The sequence below is a fragment of the Barbus barbus genome, assembly GCF_936440315.1.
Source record: "Barbus barbus genome assembly, chromosome: 22".
Lineage (NCBI taxonomy): Eukaryota > Metazoa > Chordata > Actinopteri > Cypriniformes > Cyprinidae > Barbus > Barbus barbus.
In genome coordinates, this window is record NC_136750.1 from 11,267,284 (window position 1) to 11,286,352 (window position 19,069).

General features: G+C 38.7%; 1 protein-coding gene across 1 annotated transcript in view; it reads right to left on the minus strand.

Annotated features, from left to right (window-relative positions):
- Positions 1-508: 508 nt before the first annotated feature.
- Positions 509-19,069, minus strand: part of LOC306888532 (ribosome quality control complex subunit TCF25-like) — a 120,257-nt gene continuing 101,696 nt past the window's right edge. Inside the window, exons 17-18 of the mRNA XM_079446886.1 lie at positions 8,643-8,718; positions 509-3,955 (exon numbers count right to left, since the gene is read on the minus strand). Coding sequence (XP_079303012.1) covers positions 3,797-3,955; positions 8,643-8,718 — 235 coding nt within the window. The 3' untranslated portion in view covers positions 509-3,796. The remainder of the gene's footprint in view (positions 3,956-8,642; positions 8,719-19,069) is intronic.

The following is a 19,069-nucleotide window of genomic DNA, read 5'->3' on the forward strand; positions in this document are numbered from 1 at the left end:
TACTGAAACACTTCTACTCCGCCATCATTGAATCCATCCTCTGCACCTCAATAACTGTCTGGTTCAGCTCAGCTACCAAATCTGACCTCAGAAGACTACGGAGGGTAGTCCGGACTGCTGAGCGAATCATTGGTACAGCCCTCCCCACTCGCCAAGAACTGTACTTATCCAGAGTGAGCAAAAAGGCTGGTAAAATCACTCTGGACCCCTCACATCCAGCACACTCCCTCTTTGAACTGTTACCATCTGGTCGACGCTACAGAGCTCTGAGCACCAGAACGACCAGACACAGGAACAGTTTCTTCCCTCAGTCAATACATCTCATGAACACTCAATAAATAAACGTGGAACACACAACTAATTCATTATCCATTCAACACACTCACTTATTTTATTTTTCTCATTTCTAATTTGCACATACTTGAACTGTACATACATAGTCGCCTATATTATATATTATATATTGTGTATTTTTTTATTATTATTTATTTTTATTTTTTTTGCTGCTGCTTTGTACATTGGTTATTGGCTATTTGTTGTTATTTTGTTTTAGTACCTGTGTCCTGTCCTGTTGCTGTCTTTCTGTTGCACTGTGGAGCTTCTGTCACTAAAACAAATTCCTTGTATGTGTAAACATACTTGGCCAATAAAGCTCATTCTGATTCTGATTCTGATTCTGATAGCACTGATGCTGAACTAAATGTGTGTTCTTTGTCATGGGTGTTAATCGACCCCTGTAGATGGTATTATCCACTAGTGTTTCGCGGGAAGATTGAAACATATCACAATATACCCATGATAGTGTTTGTGTATAGGGGGCTTGTTGGGCCACGGATGGCCCAAGGCTGTCACATGGGAAGTCAAATGCTGAAATATTTACACTTCCGATGCGAGACTGCAGTGTCAGAGGCTTGTGCCTCGAGGCTAGGGCTCACGCCTTGTTTTGCTGCTCTCAGCATACTTGAGTATTTTGTTTGGTTTACTTTTGTTTATTTTGAACTTTGGTTGGAGCACGTGTGATGAGACAGCTGTCATAAAATCAATTGGACTTTAATGATTGCCTTCATTGTATTCAACTCATTCGATCTCGTCCAGGGCCCTACGGCAAGAACACACGATACAACTCAGGTTAGCTGTAAAACAACCAGCCATCCGACATCTGGTGGCAGCGGCTTTACGACTCAAGGTGGCAGTGGTTGTAGCAGCTTTCCGACACATGGTGGCAGCGGTACCTCCAGGCCTTGAAGGGAAAGGAGTACTCAGGCAAGTGAATTCATGTGGTCCCAGCTGTACCTCCTTTAAGTGAAAGCGGCAGAGGCTGAAATTTCGTTGAGTGGAAAATGCCACCAAAGCAGCAAGATGGAGCTAAGTGTAAAGATGTTAGCGATCCAGCAGAGCAACTGGATGCAGCGAGTTCATCTCCGGCGCATGATGAAATGGCTTCAGGGAGTACTTCACAGCCAGGGATTTCTTTAAGACTGCAAGGGAAGCTCGGCTTCCCCTATAATGTCAAAAAATTATGGTCAAACATGTACTATTGTGTTAACATTTTATTGATTAAAAATGCGTTAGAACACGTTCATCTCGAAGACGAGTTCGTTCAGAATCAGCTACATATAGCAGGTGACTCTATTTCCTTCTCATATATTCCCGTAGCGTCACAGTGTATTTGCCTGTTGAAGCCCAGCGTCCATTGACTTCAATGGGGCTGCTTTGAACAGTTTTTTTTCAGTGCTTCAAAACTAGACGATCATTGGATAAATGTTGCGATTATGTCCCGCCCCCGGACGCTCAGCGTCTCTGGGGGAGAATGGAGGAGTGGGCGGGGCTGGACTCCGGGCTTCTGCGTGATGATTGAAGGGTTTGTCGAAAGACTGCATCTTGTGTCCTATAAGAAGTCATTGAAGCTATTCGAGCCAGTGTTGCCAACTTAGCGACTTTTCAGACCACCCTAGCGAGCTTTTTCCCCAAAAGTGACTAGCGACAAATCTAGCGACTTCTTTGACAAACCTTAGCGAGTCTCTGTGATCGCTGGTACTGCCGGAATGGCGCGAGGTTAGCGCGCACGCACCTCTTTTTCTGTTCAGCGAGCGGCTGAGAGGAGCAGCGCGTTCAGTTCAAATAGATATTATGTTGCTTCTCTAATTTTACATGCAAATATAGCCGAAATCACAGCACAGGAATTGTCTTGTCTTATCTTGTGTGTATTATTTGATTTCATCAGACGACGGCTCGATTATAAATTAGGATTTTTGTGCAGACTAACTTCTTGGGAGGGAGAGCTGGTTATGTATTCTTAAAGGGCTGCGTTTCAGTCACTATTTCATATTTATCCCGTTGACTGACAACATAAACAGTAAAATATATAAAGGAAAACAGTTTTATTGAGAATTTGGCTGCATTAAAATACAGTATGAGCACAGAGAGACAAACAAATGTAAAAGGCAATATGACGCGATGACATAATGAATATGCTAATTAGCGCATGACGTCATCTGGCGACATTTAGCGACTTTTCAAACTGGCTTTAGCTACTTTCCATCGAAATTTCTGTAACGAATCTGGTCCGTGACCTTCTGTCTGATTTCCACCAGAGGTCGCCCTTCCATTATATTGACTTTCACACTACACAGACTGTTACATATCACCCTGGACTGCATTTCCCATCATCCATTGCACTGATTACACAGCTGTACCAATCACACGCTCACCTGAAAGCTATTACACACGTTCCAAGTGATACCACTTTACGGAGCCACTTTATTGTATGAGTTTTAGTCTGGTTTATCCTGTTTATTACCGGAGTCACTCGTGTATTGGTCCTAGCCTGTGTATCTCGTTTCTTGTCTGATCTTAGTTTATAGCCAGCCTTGGATTGCTCTCTCGTCTAGTCGTTTGGACTCTGTTTGCCCCTGCCTTGGACCATTGCTCATGTACCTGGATTATCCCTCTTGTCAAGCCCTCTGGATATTGTTCACTGATCGTAGACCACGCCTGTTTACGAGTATTCATTCATCTGTCTTGCCCTCTATATACCTGTTTGCCATTTGTTCGACCCTGTCTGTGTTTTGACCATGTCTATTAATAAAAGCTTGCATATGGATCTGCACGCCTCATCTCGTCGGGTCCGTTACAATTACCTTCAGTTAGATAAAAAGATTGTGATTCTGAGACGTACTTCAAAAGTCCTTGAGAAAAGCTTTGAGAAATTAACAAAAAGATTTTTGCATGGGATGAAATTAGGGTCTGGTACTGTGAGGGAAATTTTTATTATTATTATAGGTATTATTTGCTTTACTTTACAAAAGAGTGTTCTTGACTGCCTAAATACCTCATTAGTATGCTTGAGTTATTTTGATGTGCTAAAAGACCAATAGGAAATGTGTGTGTGTGTTAGTGTGCAGACAAGGGGTGTTTCCTCTTTGTCGCATTCTGCAACATGAACAACTGTATGACTGTGGAAAGACAAAAGACTTCAAAATACTTTTGTCTCATACCTTCATTGAAATGGAAAATTGCCACATGTACACAACAAACACTGAATCTGGAACAAACATTTTTTTTTCATGTTTGTCTACAGAAATGAACTAATTTCTCAAAATGATCAACCTTTAACATTACAAAGTGTAGCCAACCCCTTACACAAACACAAAACAAAGTAAACATTTAATCATTACTAAAACAGAATTACTAAAACAATTTTTAACTCAGCATTTTTTTTAAATAATGTCATAGTGTACTAAATGTGGTAGCTCAACTTCATGGGTGGTTGCTCAGAAATCGCACCCTCAACCTGTCAGTCCCATTCCTCCTCATCCCTGTCAGGGTTGTCGTCCCACTGAGGTTCACGAAACTGGATGTTAGCCAACATGTCCCTCATGGCCACCATGAGTCTGTTCACTTCTTGGTTCAATTCATGCCCAGCACGAGCAACTTCTTGTCTGTCTTCAGGTCTCTGAGGGGGGAACAAAACTAAATCATTAGTAGATGAAATCATGCTTTGTTTTCATTTTATTCATGAAGCTGATCTTAGTAGTATGGCATAAAAAAATACTATGGCTTGCATAACCTGAAGCAAAAAGGGGTGAAAAAAAATCCTACATGCTCAAAGTTTTTTCTTTTTTTTTAGTGTTAAAAAGAATAGGCTGTTGGTTTTAGACATTGTTATAAGACTCAGGGTAGTCAAACTTGCACAACTCTAAAACTCTAAACACCTACATATTCTTTGTTTTTGTTTTTTTAACAAGACTCAAGAGATCACAGTGTTGTGTTTTATGACAAGGCTGAAGGATAACAGCATACTTGATTACCTTGGCTGTTTGTTTTTCCTCAGAGAAAATCTCATGGAGCTGATCTTTTTGTTTGTTTGTTTATTAATTTAAACAATTTATACAATTTTTAAATAGTATTTTCTGCCATACAGGTTTTTAAGACAAAACAGAAACTCACTCGCTTTATCCTTTTTCTGTAGTTTTGATAACACCAGAAAAACAATGTGTAAATCACTGACAAAATTCCAAGCACACAAAACAATTCAATTTAATATATCAACCAGAGCATGTTACTGTTTCCTGTAAGTCAGTTTAGTTCAAGTATATTACACTTAAAACATCCGTATGCAGTTTCCCTGTGTGTACAAGTAGGCATCAATAGTTTTTGAGCATGCTTTGTTACAAATAGCATGAGAGAGGCTTATTTTCAATGTTAGAGGTTATCAATTTTTTTTTTTTTTTTACATTTTTCCGTCACACCATAGGACACATTTATATGTCAACTACCCATATAAATATTAGCGTGTTAAAGGGATCCCTGGGTATTAAGACTTGTATGGCTTAATATAACGTAAATGATGTCTCTTACTGAAATATGTAGTAGAAAACCCATTAAAGATTTATGTTATTTAAAAAAAATCACATCGTTTTATACATATTTTGGACTATGGGGGCGCCATTATTCTGATGACGTAAAATGGTTGCACTTGGTGAGCTACTAGCGCTACTTGTTGGTATTTTTACCACACCACAACTCGGAAAATAAAATACTGATATGATGACCACAGCTACTGAAAGAACTTACAGGTGGCGATGGATATAAGTATAGGTTTAAACCAAATTGTGTACCATCGATTTTTCTCCACGAGGAGTCTAAACACCCCAGATATCGAGGGAAATCCGTGCTGAGAAACTCCTCTACTGCTATTACAGTGATGCACCAACTCGAGATCCAACTCCTCCCACTTTACATATCCCTAAACCTACCCGTTTCCACCCCTTGGATCAAATTGTTCCAATTACTCTTATACATACTGTTGTTACAAAATGTAGTTATATAATTCCTGTTACTATGTACCAATGTGTACTTACACTGTGGTTACATACATAGTAACTAGATGTGAACGTAGTAAGTACACATGCATTAGGGACACAATATAAGGTGGGACCGTTTATTCAATAAGGTAATCAGAAATTCTTGAAATGATTATGAAAGTGTTCAGAGCAATGTAGTAGCAGTTTTATGTTTTATTCAAGCCTGAATCTCTTCCCTGCTCTCTGACAGGATGTCATCAAATGTGTTCACCTGCATTCTCTTTTACTTGGTGAGTTTACAGTAATTTTATCCTCTTTTATCTTGAAGTCTGTAACATCAATCATTTATCATCTCTCTTTATCTCTCTCTCTCTCTCTCTCACACACACACACACACACACACACACACAGGATGCCTTCTTTTGCTTTTAAAGGTTCATCCGAGGAGTTCAAAAGCACCCATTTGACTAAGTATACAGTTTATTTAATGCTATACTATGGGAAACAGTGATAATCTGATAAACAATTTATCATCTCTCTTCTCTTTCTCCCTCAAACACACAAGCACACAAAAGATGGATGTCAACTAGTTTTAGGATTAATCAGTGTGGACTATAGTTTTATTATATTAATACATTACAATACATTACAAGTTTTTAATGTGTCAACTCTCACTCTTTCCTACCTATTATTATATGGCTTTAGTGCTTTTATGGAATAGGAGTTGGTGAATGTGAGAGTGAATGAGGCAGAAAGTTTCAGTGAGGCTTCAGAGGTAAAGATTATTTACAGCATTGTCTATGATAAGATATTTCGTATACCTTTTAACAGACTAATTAGACTAATGTATAATAGAACAGAACAGAATAAAGAAGTATGTGAATGTGCAAGTATCCATTACTGTGTGCCATGTACTGTACATACAACACACACACACAATACAATTTGAAATAACTTTTTGGGGTAAATAAGGTACAAAGATGTCCTTTTAAGGATACTGTCCCAGTGACAAGCTGTTGTATTTCTTTCTCTTTCTTTCTTTCTTTTTTCTCTCTTTCTTTCCTTCTGTTTTATAATCATATATAGTAATATATGCAAAGTTTCATGGAGATTGGACCATAGGTGGCGCTATAACAGTGAAAAGGTCTCTAAAACACTGTAGTTCTATAGTACATTACCTCAAATTGCAATAAAATGTTCATAATATTCGCTTATACATCTTCATATCATACGATAGATCTTCTCATTCTGATCAACTTTGCCTGCTGTCAATCAAACTGTTCTTGAAGTATTTGGGATTATTTAAAAAACCTACTTCTGTGAACTAGCCTCAGTTTTCAACTTAAAATCAATCAAATCAATGTAGAACTATTCTCTAGACTCTCTAGGTCAATAATTATCAAAAAAAGTTGAACATTTGCATTTGCACAACTATAAATCGGTCATTTTATAATATGTTCTATACATAGTGTACCCAAAGGCCTATGAATCCTAAAAGAAAGCCCTCAAATTATCAAATCTGTGTAAAATGATGCATAAATTTCATTCTAAACAAGCATCAAAAATTTGAAGAGAGATTTGGCAAAAAATAACACTATAATAGTTGTAAAGGTTAAAAACACAGTGTTGTATGAGAAATTGCTATTTATAACCAATAGATGGCAGCGGAAGACCACTAATGGGCTAATTCAACTAATTCAGTGGTTCTCAAACCTGCCCTGGAGTACCCCCAGCCCTGCACATGTATGTCTCCCCCATATATCACACCTGATTCAACTCATCAGCTCATTAGTGGAGACTGCAAGACCTGAAGTGTATCTGCAACAAAGTGAGTGTGTGTGTCTGCGTTAGCATGTTTGCTGTGTATTAAGTATTATTAAACCTTTCATTTCTGCATATGTGCTTGTATGCTTACTGTTTATTAAGTATTTTTAAACCTTTAATTTCTCCCTGTGTGTGTGTTTATGTGACAGAGAGAGAGACAGTTTAAAGAATTCTCCATTGTGAATGTGTTCTATTGTCAGCCCTGCATTTCACGTTGGCCTAGACCTTAACAGCATAAAAGTCAACGAGCCGGAGATCTGAATCAGGTGTGTTCAATAAGTAAGGCAGCGCACAGCAAAAGGTCTCCAGTAATGGAGCTGAGAATTGCAATTTTATATCTACAACGTGTGTCTGTGTGTTTGTGTATATGTATTAGTATGCTTACTGTGTATCAGTGTTGTTAAACCTTTCATTTCTGTCTGTGTGCGTATGTGACAGAGAGAGAGAGAGAGAAATACGGTGTTAATGAATTCTCCATTGTGGATGTGTTCTGGTGTCAGACCTGCATTTCACATTAGGCTACACCTTAACAGCATAGAAATCATAAAGGCCTTAAAGAGCTTGAACCCCGGTAATCGCTGCTTGCAGCTATATTTCTTTTTGTATTTTTTAGTGCTCAAATAAATCACTTATATGGTGTCTACAATCACTTATATGGTGTATATTATTTTATAATTGAAAAACTATGCAGGAGTATTTATAATGACTAAAATAATTTGTATAATTCTGCAATACATTTGTTGGTTATTTTTAATCAAACGGGGGTGGGGGGGACTAGAAATATTCTCAGAAAAATTATTGCAGGAATCTCATTGTTCATGGAATATTATTCAAATTTGAAATATAAACTCATGAGACATGTGCCTTTCAACCCATTACTTTTCTGGATTGCTCCAGGACTTATTTAATGTATTTGTATATGAAATAAAAAAAACAGTCAGTGTGGAAAAACATTTTTCAAGGCACGTCAGTGGCTATAACCTTTGACCTTTTTGAGTATTATCAACTCTGGATGATGGATAGTAAAGAGTGTCTTCTTTCCAAAGATACCTAAATTGTGTGTGTAGCACACTATTGTCAGGAACTGTTACCATTTTAATTTAGGTAGGTCATTTTCACCTGTGAGGCCCAAAATGGGGTGTGCTGGTTAACAGGTTAAAGCCATCTTTCCAGTTCTCGTTATTCTCTTTTCACATAGGACATCAAATGAGTAAAACATTAACTTTTTATTTTTTTCAAAACCAAATGACTCTTCTGAATCATATTTCACTTTTTCTTTTTTTCTCAGCCAATGAGAGCATTCTATCCAAAGACACTGGGCACACTTTGAAATTAATATGAAATACCTACATTTGAAATTAATATGAAGCACCTACAATCTCGCTCACCAAAATTTTATACACTTTTTTTTGCATTTAATGTGTGACCATGAACACCATCTGAATTATCTTGTTAATATGTTTCAACTGAAGGAAATTGTGTGCTTAGACATACAGTGACACATCCACTCACCTGCAGGTTGAAGTTTGGTAGCAGTGAACGGAAAAACAAAGATAATGTGCTTTCATTTGAGGCCCCCATGTTCTCCCTGAAACAGACATTTTACACATTTTAAACATTTTACAATTTAAAGGATTAAAGTAAAAACAAAAATAAATACTGGCCAAACCTCAAATGTTTTATTTACTAGTAAGAACGGCTAGACTATGTTAAGGTAAATTCACACTGCACTGACAAACACAGACCATGAGGACATGACTTATCAGACATCTTGCCGCTGTCACCTCTGGCTTGCTTAGTTGGGGACACTTCATTACTATTTAATGACACTAGTTAAACTGAACTGAGCTGGACGGTGACATCACTGAATTCAATAATGAAATGCCTCTAACTGAAAATTGAGTTTAATCTTGTCATTTTACATTATTGACACACTATTTTCCTATTTTGATATTGTGCAGTTGCTTTGACAATTTGTATTGTTAAAAGCGCTATATAAATAAAGGTGACTTGACTTGACATTCCACTACATCCACATTGAAATCAACATACTCAATTCTATTCCAGATTCTATTTCAATATTCTATTCCAGATCAGTCAATGCCAACTCTCGACTCCCACCATAGAAGTCGATGCACTGCAAATTATCCAACTTGCAAATTATTAACTTCTTAAAAACAAAAAACAAGTTAAGAGAGGAACAAGCTTTATGTTTACCTCAGCAGAATGTGAGTGCTGCTTGAGCCAGCAGATGAGATCTTTTATGCAGAGTAAGTAAAGTTTCTTATTGGCATTTGATAATGTGTTGTTGTGACAAACTTGAATGCATTCACTAGTTGGACTTTTCTCAAACTATAATTCCTGACTAAAATGTTTGAAATCGAGTGCAACATTTTGAAATATGATAGGCAACCTTTCATTGCATCTAACTGTTGTATAGTGTGAGGATTGTTTTATGTTCTATAAACAATGCGCTATAAAAGTAATGTTTAGACGATATAAAAGTAATGTCTAAGAATGTTTAGACCAATCTTTACAGTTAAATACTCTGTCTGCAAATATCTGCTCAAACATGTTTATAATGTGCTTAACAATAATAATTTAGTTACTCAGATATAAAATGTCATTTTTGTACTGTATGATAATACATACAAAGCATGTGTGCATCTACGTATGATATAAAATCACATGGGCAATATTAGTGATTGCTAATGTAATAATATAGTTTCTCCATGCTCACTGATTTTTTTTTTATATATATACAGGTCCTTTTCAAAAAATTAGCATATTGTGATAAAGTTCATTATTTTCTGTAATGTACTGATACACATTAGACTTTCATATATTTTAGATTCATTACAACACAACTGAAGTAGTTCAAGCCTTTTATTGTTTTAATATTGATGATTTTGGCATACAGCTCATGAAAACCCAAAATTCCTATCTCAAAAAATTAGCATATTTCATCCGACCAATAAAAGAAAAGTGTTTTTAATACAAAAAAAGTCAACCTTCAAATAATTATGTTCAGTTATGCACTCAATACTTGGTCGGGAATCCTTTTGCAGAAATGACTGCTTCAATGTGGCGTGGCATGGAGGCAATCAGCTTGTGGCACTGCGGAGGTGTTATGGAGGCCCAGGATGCTTCGATAGCGGCCTTAAGCTCATCCAGAGTGTTGGGTCTTGCGTCTCTCAACTTTCTCTTCACAATATCCCACAGATTCTCTATGGGGTTCAGGTCAGGAGAGTTGGCAGGCCAATTGAGCACAGTAATACCATGGTCAGTAAACCATTTACCAGTGGTTTTGGCACTGTGAGCAGGTGCCAGGTCGTGCTGAAAAATGAAATCATCTCCATAAAGCTTTTCAGCAGATGGAAGCATGAAGTACTCCAAAATCTCCTGATAGCTAGCTGCATTGACCCTGCCCTTGATAAAACACAGTGGACCAACACCAGCATCACTGACTGTGGGTACTTGACACTGGACTTCAGGCATTTTGGCATTTCCCTCTCCCCAGTCTTCCTCCAGACTCTGGCACCTTGATTTCCGAATGACATGCAAAATTTGCTTTCATCCGAAAAAAGTACTTTGGACCACTGAGCAACAGTCCATTGCTGCTTCTCTGTTCAAAAGTGGCTTGACCTGGGGAATGCGGCACCTGTAGCCCATTTCCTGCACACGCCTGTACACGGTGGCTCTGGATGTTTCTACTCCAGACTCAGTCCACTGCTTCCGCAGGTCCCCCAAGGTCTGGAATCGGTCCTTCTCCACAATCTTCCTCAGGGTCCGGTCACCTCTTCTCGTTGTGCTGCGTTTTCTGCCACACTTTTTCCTTCCCACAGACTTCCCACTGAGGTGCCTTGATACAGCACTCTGGGAACAGCCTATTCGTTCAGAAATTTCTTTCTGTGTCTTACCCTCTTGCTTGAGGGTGTCAATGATGGCCTTCTGGACAGCAGTCAGGTCGGCAGTCTTACCCATGATTGCGGTTTTGAGTAATGAACCAGGCTGGGAGTTTTTAAAAGCCTCAGGAATCTTTTGCAGGTGTTTAGAGTTAATTAGTTGATTCAGATGATTAGGTTAATAGCTCGTTTAGAGAACCTTTTCATGATATGCTAATTTTTTGAGATTTGGGGTTTTCATGAGCTGTATGCCAAAATCATCAATATTAAAACAATAAAAGGCTTGAACTACTTCAGTTGTGTTGTAATGAATCTAAAATATATGAAAGTCTAATGTTTATCAGTACATTACAGAAAATAATGAACTTTATCACAATATGCTAATTTTTTGAAAAGGACCTATATATATATATATATATGGGATGGGAAGATTCCCCGATTCGCTCGGTGCATTGGCAAAAAAAGTTAACGATACGATTTTCATCGGTTTAAAAAGTGTGCATCGGATACAAGTTGGCATTTGTATCGTGATGCATCGTTTCTAACATATTTGGTAAAAAACAGATTTATTTATACATAATTACTAGTGGATGCTACACTTTTGTTTAGAAAGTGACCAATAATCTGTGACCAATATTTTATATGTAGATTGATTACCAGTTACAAGACAACATCCCCCAGCACTTTGAGGAATCAACAACTGGCAGACGATCTGAATGAGTTTGAAAAATCACCCCACACCCGCCCTGAACACCTCTCCACACAGCCATTCACACCTCCAGCAACCCCCCTCTCCCCCACACCTACAATTCAGATCAGTGAAGATGACGTGCGCCAGGTCTTCAGAAAGAACAAAAGAAAGAAAGCACCAGGCCCAGACGGTGTGTCACCAACCTGCCTAAAAATCTGTGCTGACCAGCTGGCCCCCATCTTCAAACAGATCTTCAACAGTTCACTGGAGCTGTGTGAAGTCCCCTCATGCTTCAAATGCTCCACCATCATCCCCGTCCCAAAGAAACCCAAGATAACAAGACTTAACGACTACAGACCTGTGGCTCTAACGTCTGTGGCCATGAAATCATTTGAAAGACTGGTTTTGGCTTATCTGAAGGCCTTCACTGGACCCTTACTGGGCCCCCAGCAGTTTGCCTACAGAGCAAACAGGTCTGTGGATGATGCAGTCAGCATGGGACTGCACTTCATCCTGCAGCATCTGGACAGACCAGGGACTTATGTGTGGATCCTGTTTGTAGACTTCAGCTCCGCTTTTAACACCATCATCCTGGACACCCTTCAGAATAAACTGACACAGCTCTCCGTCCCCACCTCCGTCTGTCAGTGGATCGCCAGCCTCCTGACAAACAGGCAGCAGCTAGTGAGACTGGGAAAATTCACATCCAACACCCGCACCGTCAGCACTGGAGCTCCTCAGGGCTGCGTTCTCTCCCCACTGCTCTTCTCCCTCTACATGAATGACTGCACATCTAAAGCCCCCTCTGTCAAGCTCCTTAAGTTTGCAGACTACACCACACTGATCGGCGTCATCCAGGATGGTGACGAGTCTGCTTACAGACAGGAGGTTAAGGAGCTGGCTGTCTGGTGCAGTCTTAACAACCTGGAGCTTAACACGCTCAAAATTGTGGAGATGATCGTGGACATCAGGAGAAACCCTCCTGCTCTCCCCCCACTCACCATCATGAACAGCACTGTGACTGCAGTGGAGTCACTCAGATACCTAGGCACCACAATTTCTCAGGACCTGAAGTGGGAACATCACATTGAGTCCATTGTGAAAAAGGCCAAGCAGAGGTTGTACTTCCTTCGCCAGCTGAGGAAGTTCAACTTGCCACAGGACTTGCTGAAACATTTCTACTCTGCCATCATTGAATCCATCCTCTGCACTTCAATAACTGTCTGGTTCAGCTCAGCTAACAAATCTGACCTCAGAAGACTATGGAGGGTACTTCTGAGCGAATCATTGGTACAACCCTCCCCACTCTCCAAGAACTGTACTTATCCAGAGTGAGCAAAAGGGCTGGTAAAATCACTCTGGACCCCTCACATCCAGTACACTCCCTCTTTGAACTGTTACCGTTTGGTCGACGCTAAAGACCTCTGAGAACCAGAACGGCCAGACACAGAGACAGTTTCTTCCCTCAGGCAATCCATCTCATGAACACTTGACAATAAACGCGGAACACACAACAATATCATACATTTATTCATCACACATACTTATTTTTTCATTTCAAATTTGCACATATCAGACCTGTACACACATAATTGTCTATATTATATATTGTGTTTTTGCTGTTTTGTACATTGCCTATTTGTATATTATTATTTTATTATCTGTGTCCTGTTGCTGTCTTTCTGTTGCACTGTGGAGCTTCTGTCAAATTCCTCATATGTGTAAACATACCTGGCCAATAAAGCTCATTCTGATTCTGATTCTTCTCGAAACAGTTTCTCAAGCGCGTTCTCATCACCGCTGCGCGTGAATTGACAAATCACAACACCACTACGGAGACCCTAGGAAAAGCGGGGATTAAAGTCCAAAACCTGACTTGAAATAACCTAACAAATCAATCGGGGCAAAAGCGGTTATAAACGAAAATGTAAGTTCACACAATCTAACTAATTTGTGCGCAGTTATTCTTAATGTCGATCATGGATCAAATCGATCCAACATGGCAAACAGCGAATATATTTATGCTGTTTAATACATTTGAGATGTTTTATTTTCCTCAGTGCATAACTGACATATCACGAGTATATTTTACATCAGTTACATCTGTAAATGTTAGAAAGTCATGCAAATATATCCATTTTGCTATCAGGAGTGGGCTTACATGAGTGGACGAGTGCTGCTGCTGCGCACGCCAAACAGACGGAGCGCAATAATTCTAAGTCATATGCATTTCATGATAGCAGTAACTGTAAATGGACTATTGTAATGGGTAAATAAAATGCAAGCTAACAGTCCTAATTACTAAGCTCAGATGAGTTAATGTGTGTTTCTTATAATGTAGTTTTAATTTAGTGATTTTAACTTTTAGTTTACTGATTGTTAATACTTTAAAGAGCAATGTTACATTGTAATGTTCTAATGCTATCTGTTCTAATTATAAAAGGCACAGCTGTTATAAAACCAGAGAGAAAGGCTGCATGGCTATGATAGTATGTGAGAGAGTCAGTGTTAATATCATTGCATTCCTATTGGTCAGTGAGCTCAGCTTAGCCTGACAGTTTTCCTGCCCTGAACCAGGATAGCTTTCCAGCATAAGTAGCCACAGTGACTGAGGTTGTCAATCAAAACATAAAACATGATTTTTGTATCGGCAAGGCATCCGTTACACATTTTCCCTCTGTGTGAACGTCAGTATTTATGGCTGCTGAATGTCTGACTTGACTCTTGATAATGTATCCCCCCCCACAACCAATTATTGGTGCTGCCCCCATGGGCCACCCCATTAAGAAGGGAATTATTTTCCCAGGCATGGAGCACAATACGTCACCCCTATCCAGACTGGCAGACCATGCATGTGTGGCCAGTCAGTGGAGCCCACCAATGATGCAAGGCTTGCCACAATAGACAGATTACAGAGGTGCCAGCCCCTTCTGTAAATTGCTTGTATGCCCATAGGTGGAAAGTGATTGTGAACTGGTGCAAAGAGAAAAATGATGATTCGGTGAATAGTCCTGTACCCATCATTACTCACGTTTTTGCAGGAATGGCTGAAACTGGTTGAGAATCATCCACACAAAGTTTATGTGGCTGCTATTTCAATTTTCCCTACTCTTCTAGATGGCAGCTCTATGGGAAAAAAATGACCAGTAATATGGTTTATGAGGGGCGAGAGACAGAGATTGAACTCCTCGCTCCCCTTTATTCTGCCTATTTGGGATTTGGCTTTGGTTGTGTTACATCATGCCTCCACAAGGCTGTCTTGGGACCCCCTTCGAACCATGAGAGATAGTGAAGCTACAATGCTCTCAATGAAGACAGCGCTCTTTTTTTACCCTCATATGTGGAAAGCACATTGGGGACATATAGGTATTATCTTGTCAGTGCTAGTTGCTTGCAGTTTAGACCGGGGGACTATAAGGCTATCCTCATGACTAGAGTGAGATATGTTCCATAAGTGCATTCAAAGAGCTCTTTCCTTTCACAGATCAGATTATAAATTTGCCTGCCATTTCTCCAGAGAATGCTGACGCGGAGGACTCGCATACTTTTTGGTTGCTTTGCCAATTATGTATTATCCTATAACCTCTGACACTGAAACCTCTGAAAACTCCTCACATGACTGCTCTGAACATAACGAAACAAATCCATATTGACGGATCTTCTGTTCTGCAAAATGTAAACAAATGTAGCCTATATTTTTGCAAGCGTAAATATTGTAAAAATATGAATATTAATTGTGTCTAGAACAGGCCGCGCACCACTGCGCAGAGCTAACGCGGGTTCCGCGGATGTTCATTTCATACTCTGTGACAGCTTATTTAATAAACACGCTGATGTCCATCCATACAGATGATAATCATGCAGATATGGCCACATTCCCCACACAATACACACACACACACACACACACATATATAAAAAATGTAGAAGAAAAAACATTTTTTTATGGAAAAAGCAGATCGCTAAGTTACGCCCCGCTCAGATGACAGCTGCTCAGATGAGAGAGCGCCAAATTCAAATAATCTATATTCCGCTTTTCTGAGACTTTTTTTCCGTGGACGGTCTCATTCTGTTTATAAAACTGTATGCTACAGCACCGTGTTGTTTTTTACCACCAAGACACTGTTTTTGAGCATAATTTATTCCATAACGGACGCGAACAATAACTCTCTGAAGAAATTAAATGTAAACAAAAGGAATATTCATCCTTATTACAACGTTATTGTTTCGTTGGACTAAAAGTGCTCGATGGGATGTGTTCGCTTAACTCTCTAACTAAACTGGGATTTCAGCAGTGGACGCGTTTGTGGCTCGTTATTACAATGAATCTGGTATGTACTGCTTTTTTATTCTGCATGTTTTGATGTGTACTGCTTACACAAATGTAGCAAATACATTCCTTATAAGCTTTCCATCGGAAAACAGCGATTTGTCGTCGATGCTTGAGGCTTAGACCTTCAGAATGATATATAGTTTTTTAAGATTAATGATATTCTTTCACGTTAAATTCATTCATAAACATTAAACTAGTGGGGAAAAAAACGCTTCAGTGCGCCGTCGCTCTGGTAAATGTTAACAGGTTAAGCTATGGCTCCTGTGGGACATTTTAACCCTCTGGGGTCGGCTGTATCGCTGGCAATACCAGCTTGGTTTTTTTAAGATCAGTGCAAAAGACACGAAAAATACTCTGTTAATTTTGGTCACACAAATAAGTGTTATACATCAATCGAAACTGTTAAGTGTCTACTTTTTTTGTGTACACTCACAAATACAACACAACTTTGTGGTTTTGGAAAAAAAAGAAAACAAATAGGGTGCGCTCTTGGTCTTCTCCGTCTCTGCGAACTGCTTTTAGAAACGCGTCACTAAAATTAACTGTAACTCAGCAAATACTCAACACAGAGACATGAGACATGTTATCTCTATAGAAAGCTTGAAGTGTCTGCTTTTAAATTAAGTATTATCAAAAACAAACATTTTGTGATGAAGTAATCCGTATGAAATCAACATGATGGTCAGTCTTTCCCAGCTAACTCATTGTCTCTAATCCGATCCCGCCCCCTCGCAGCTCGTGCCGTTCATATGTAAATAACCACGTGAGCCGCGCGCACATGGAGACGCCCAACATAAACAGAGTGAGTTGTCGTTCATCGCAGCTATACTGTTTGTTTCTGGAAGAAGACGCTCTGAGAAAATGCTGGATTTCCCTCAAAATAAGAACAAGAGTTCACCCAGAAGAGAAGATCGATCTGATGAGTAAGTAATGTTTCTTTTTTTGCATTAGTTAACATGTTGTTGTGACATAAACTTGAACACGTTTAGTTAGGTTTTTCCCAAATGACAACATGAATGTTACGGCTCCAAGAATGTTTAGAAGAATGTTTAATGTTCACAAATAGATTTAATAGCGTGCTAAACAATAATAATTAGTTTCTCAGATATAAAATATTCTTTAATAGTACAAAGAACATCCTTTTGTAGTACAAAACATACGTGAGTCTATGGCTACAGAATCATAACAGCTAGGGATGCACCGATACCACTTTTTCCAGTACTCGCCCGATACGATACTTACATTTTTTGTACTTGCCGATACCGATTACCGATACCGATATTTTTATTGTATTTTTACATTTTTTAAATATTGGGTAAAGAAAACAAATGAGTATGTAAAATGTTAGTTGATTAACTTCATTTATCAAATAGATACTGTCAAACCAAAATTTATTCAGACACCTTCAACATTTCTCACATTTTATTCGCTGTAGTTAATAAAATATTACAAGAACTCCAAGTTAAACTGTGTCAGAACAAATTTAGCTTGATAATACCTTTCTATCAATCAATCAAAATTATTCAGACAGCTGCTGGTATGACAATATTTACACAACTATCAATACTTTGTCGGGCCACCCTTAGCCTTAATGGCAGCCTGTAGTCTCCTGGGCATGCTGTCAACCAGGTTCATGAAAGCCTGAATTTCAATTTTTTCCATTACTTGGTCTGAATAATTTTTGGTCTCACTTTTGTATCAATTTTACTGGTAGTCCACTGTATGATGAATTTTGGGGTATAATTTCTCACAGTTTACTTTATTTTGCTATCCTCAGTTACTTTAATTAACTATAGTGTCCTGCACCCACTAGTAAAAAAACTAATAAATAAAAAATTATATCTGGTCTCTGAATCATTTTTGGTTTGACTGTATATCCTTCAGTTATTTTTCACACTTAATTATGCCCATTAAAATGTCATTTACAATTTTTTGTTACTTTCACTGTTAATTTTTTATTTATTTATTTGCTCTATGGTACATCATCTTAAATAGCATTAGAGCTGCTCCATTGCAGCGGCTCAGTGCTTACCACGCTTTTTGCTGTAATTATGCAGGGAACCACTCATTATAAATCAATCATTTTCAGATATAGATTTTTTATTTTTTTTAATCTGAAACATTTAGATTTCAAAGCCATATAATTGCAGAAACACGCATGAAGCAAGGAAAACACGCACAGCGCGCGCACTTATGTGTACCGGAGCAGATGACAGGGACAAGTACAGAACAGCCTAGCGCATTTCACACAGGCTGATAGTTTCACTTGTGTTTCACTCGTGTTCAATGCTTAAGGTTAAAAATAAATGATGTTTAAAGTGAATGAATGCCCCTATATGTTGTCATATATTTACGATTTAGTTTTACTTCAAATGATGCGTGCTGAGCGAACATCAATAAAGATCACACCACAGAAGTGCGCGCGCGCTCTCTCTCTCGATCTCTCTCTCCCTACGGTTAAGTAACTTGTGCATTGTTTTACTTACTCGTTTTTGACATTTCCGACCGAAGTACAAACTTTCCAGTGATATCTGTGAGAAAGGGATATTCACTCGACAAGCTCGCACATCTGCGCCGCCGCGCGCTGGATCCACTCAGCGTGTTTTGCTTATCAGCTTGCTCACATCAGCTATACAGGCATTAATACTGAATGTTTAACATTATATTCATTGCATGTACATTTTTAGACATCCTTAATCTCTAATAACTACATTCTGCTGTCTGTTTTTCTGTTGTTGGTGTTTTTTTGTCTGAATATGGCACTGATCACATGCGTGGTATCGGCGTTTAGTATCAGGGCATTTTAACGAATACGAGTACATGAGCTCAGTATCGACCCGATACCAGTATCGGTGCATCCCTAATAACAGCTACTATAAAATCATACATACTAAGCTATATGACTGCAAAATCATAGTTGTTTTTTTTTCTAAACAATAATAATTAGTTTATAGACTCTAGTTGAGTCTATAAAACAAATATACATGTATATAAATATATATATACACAT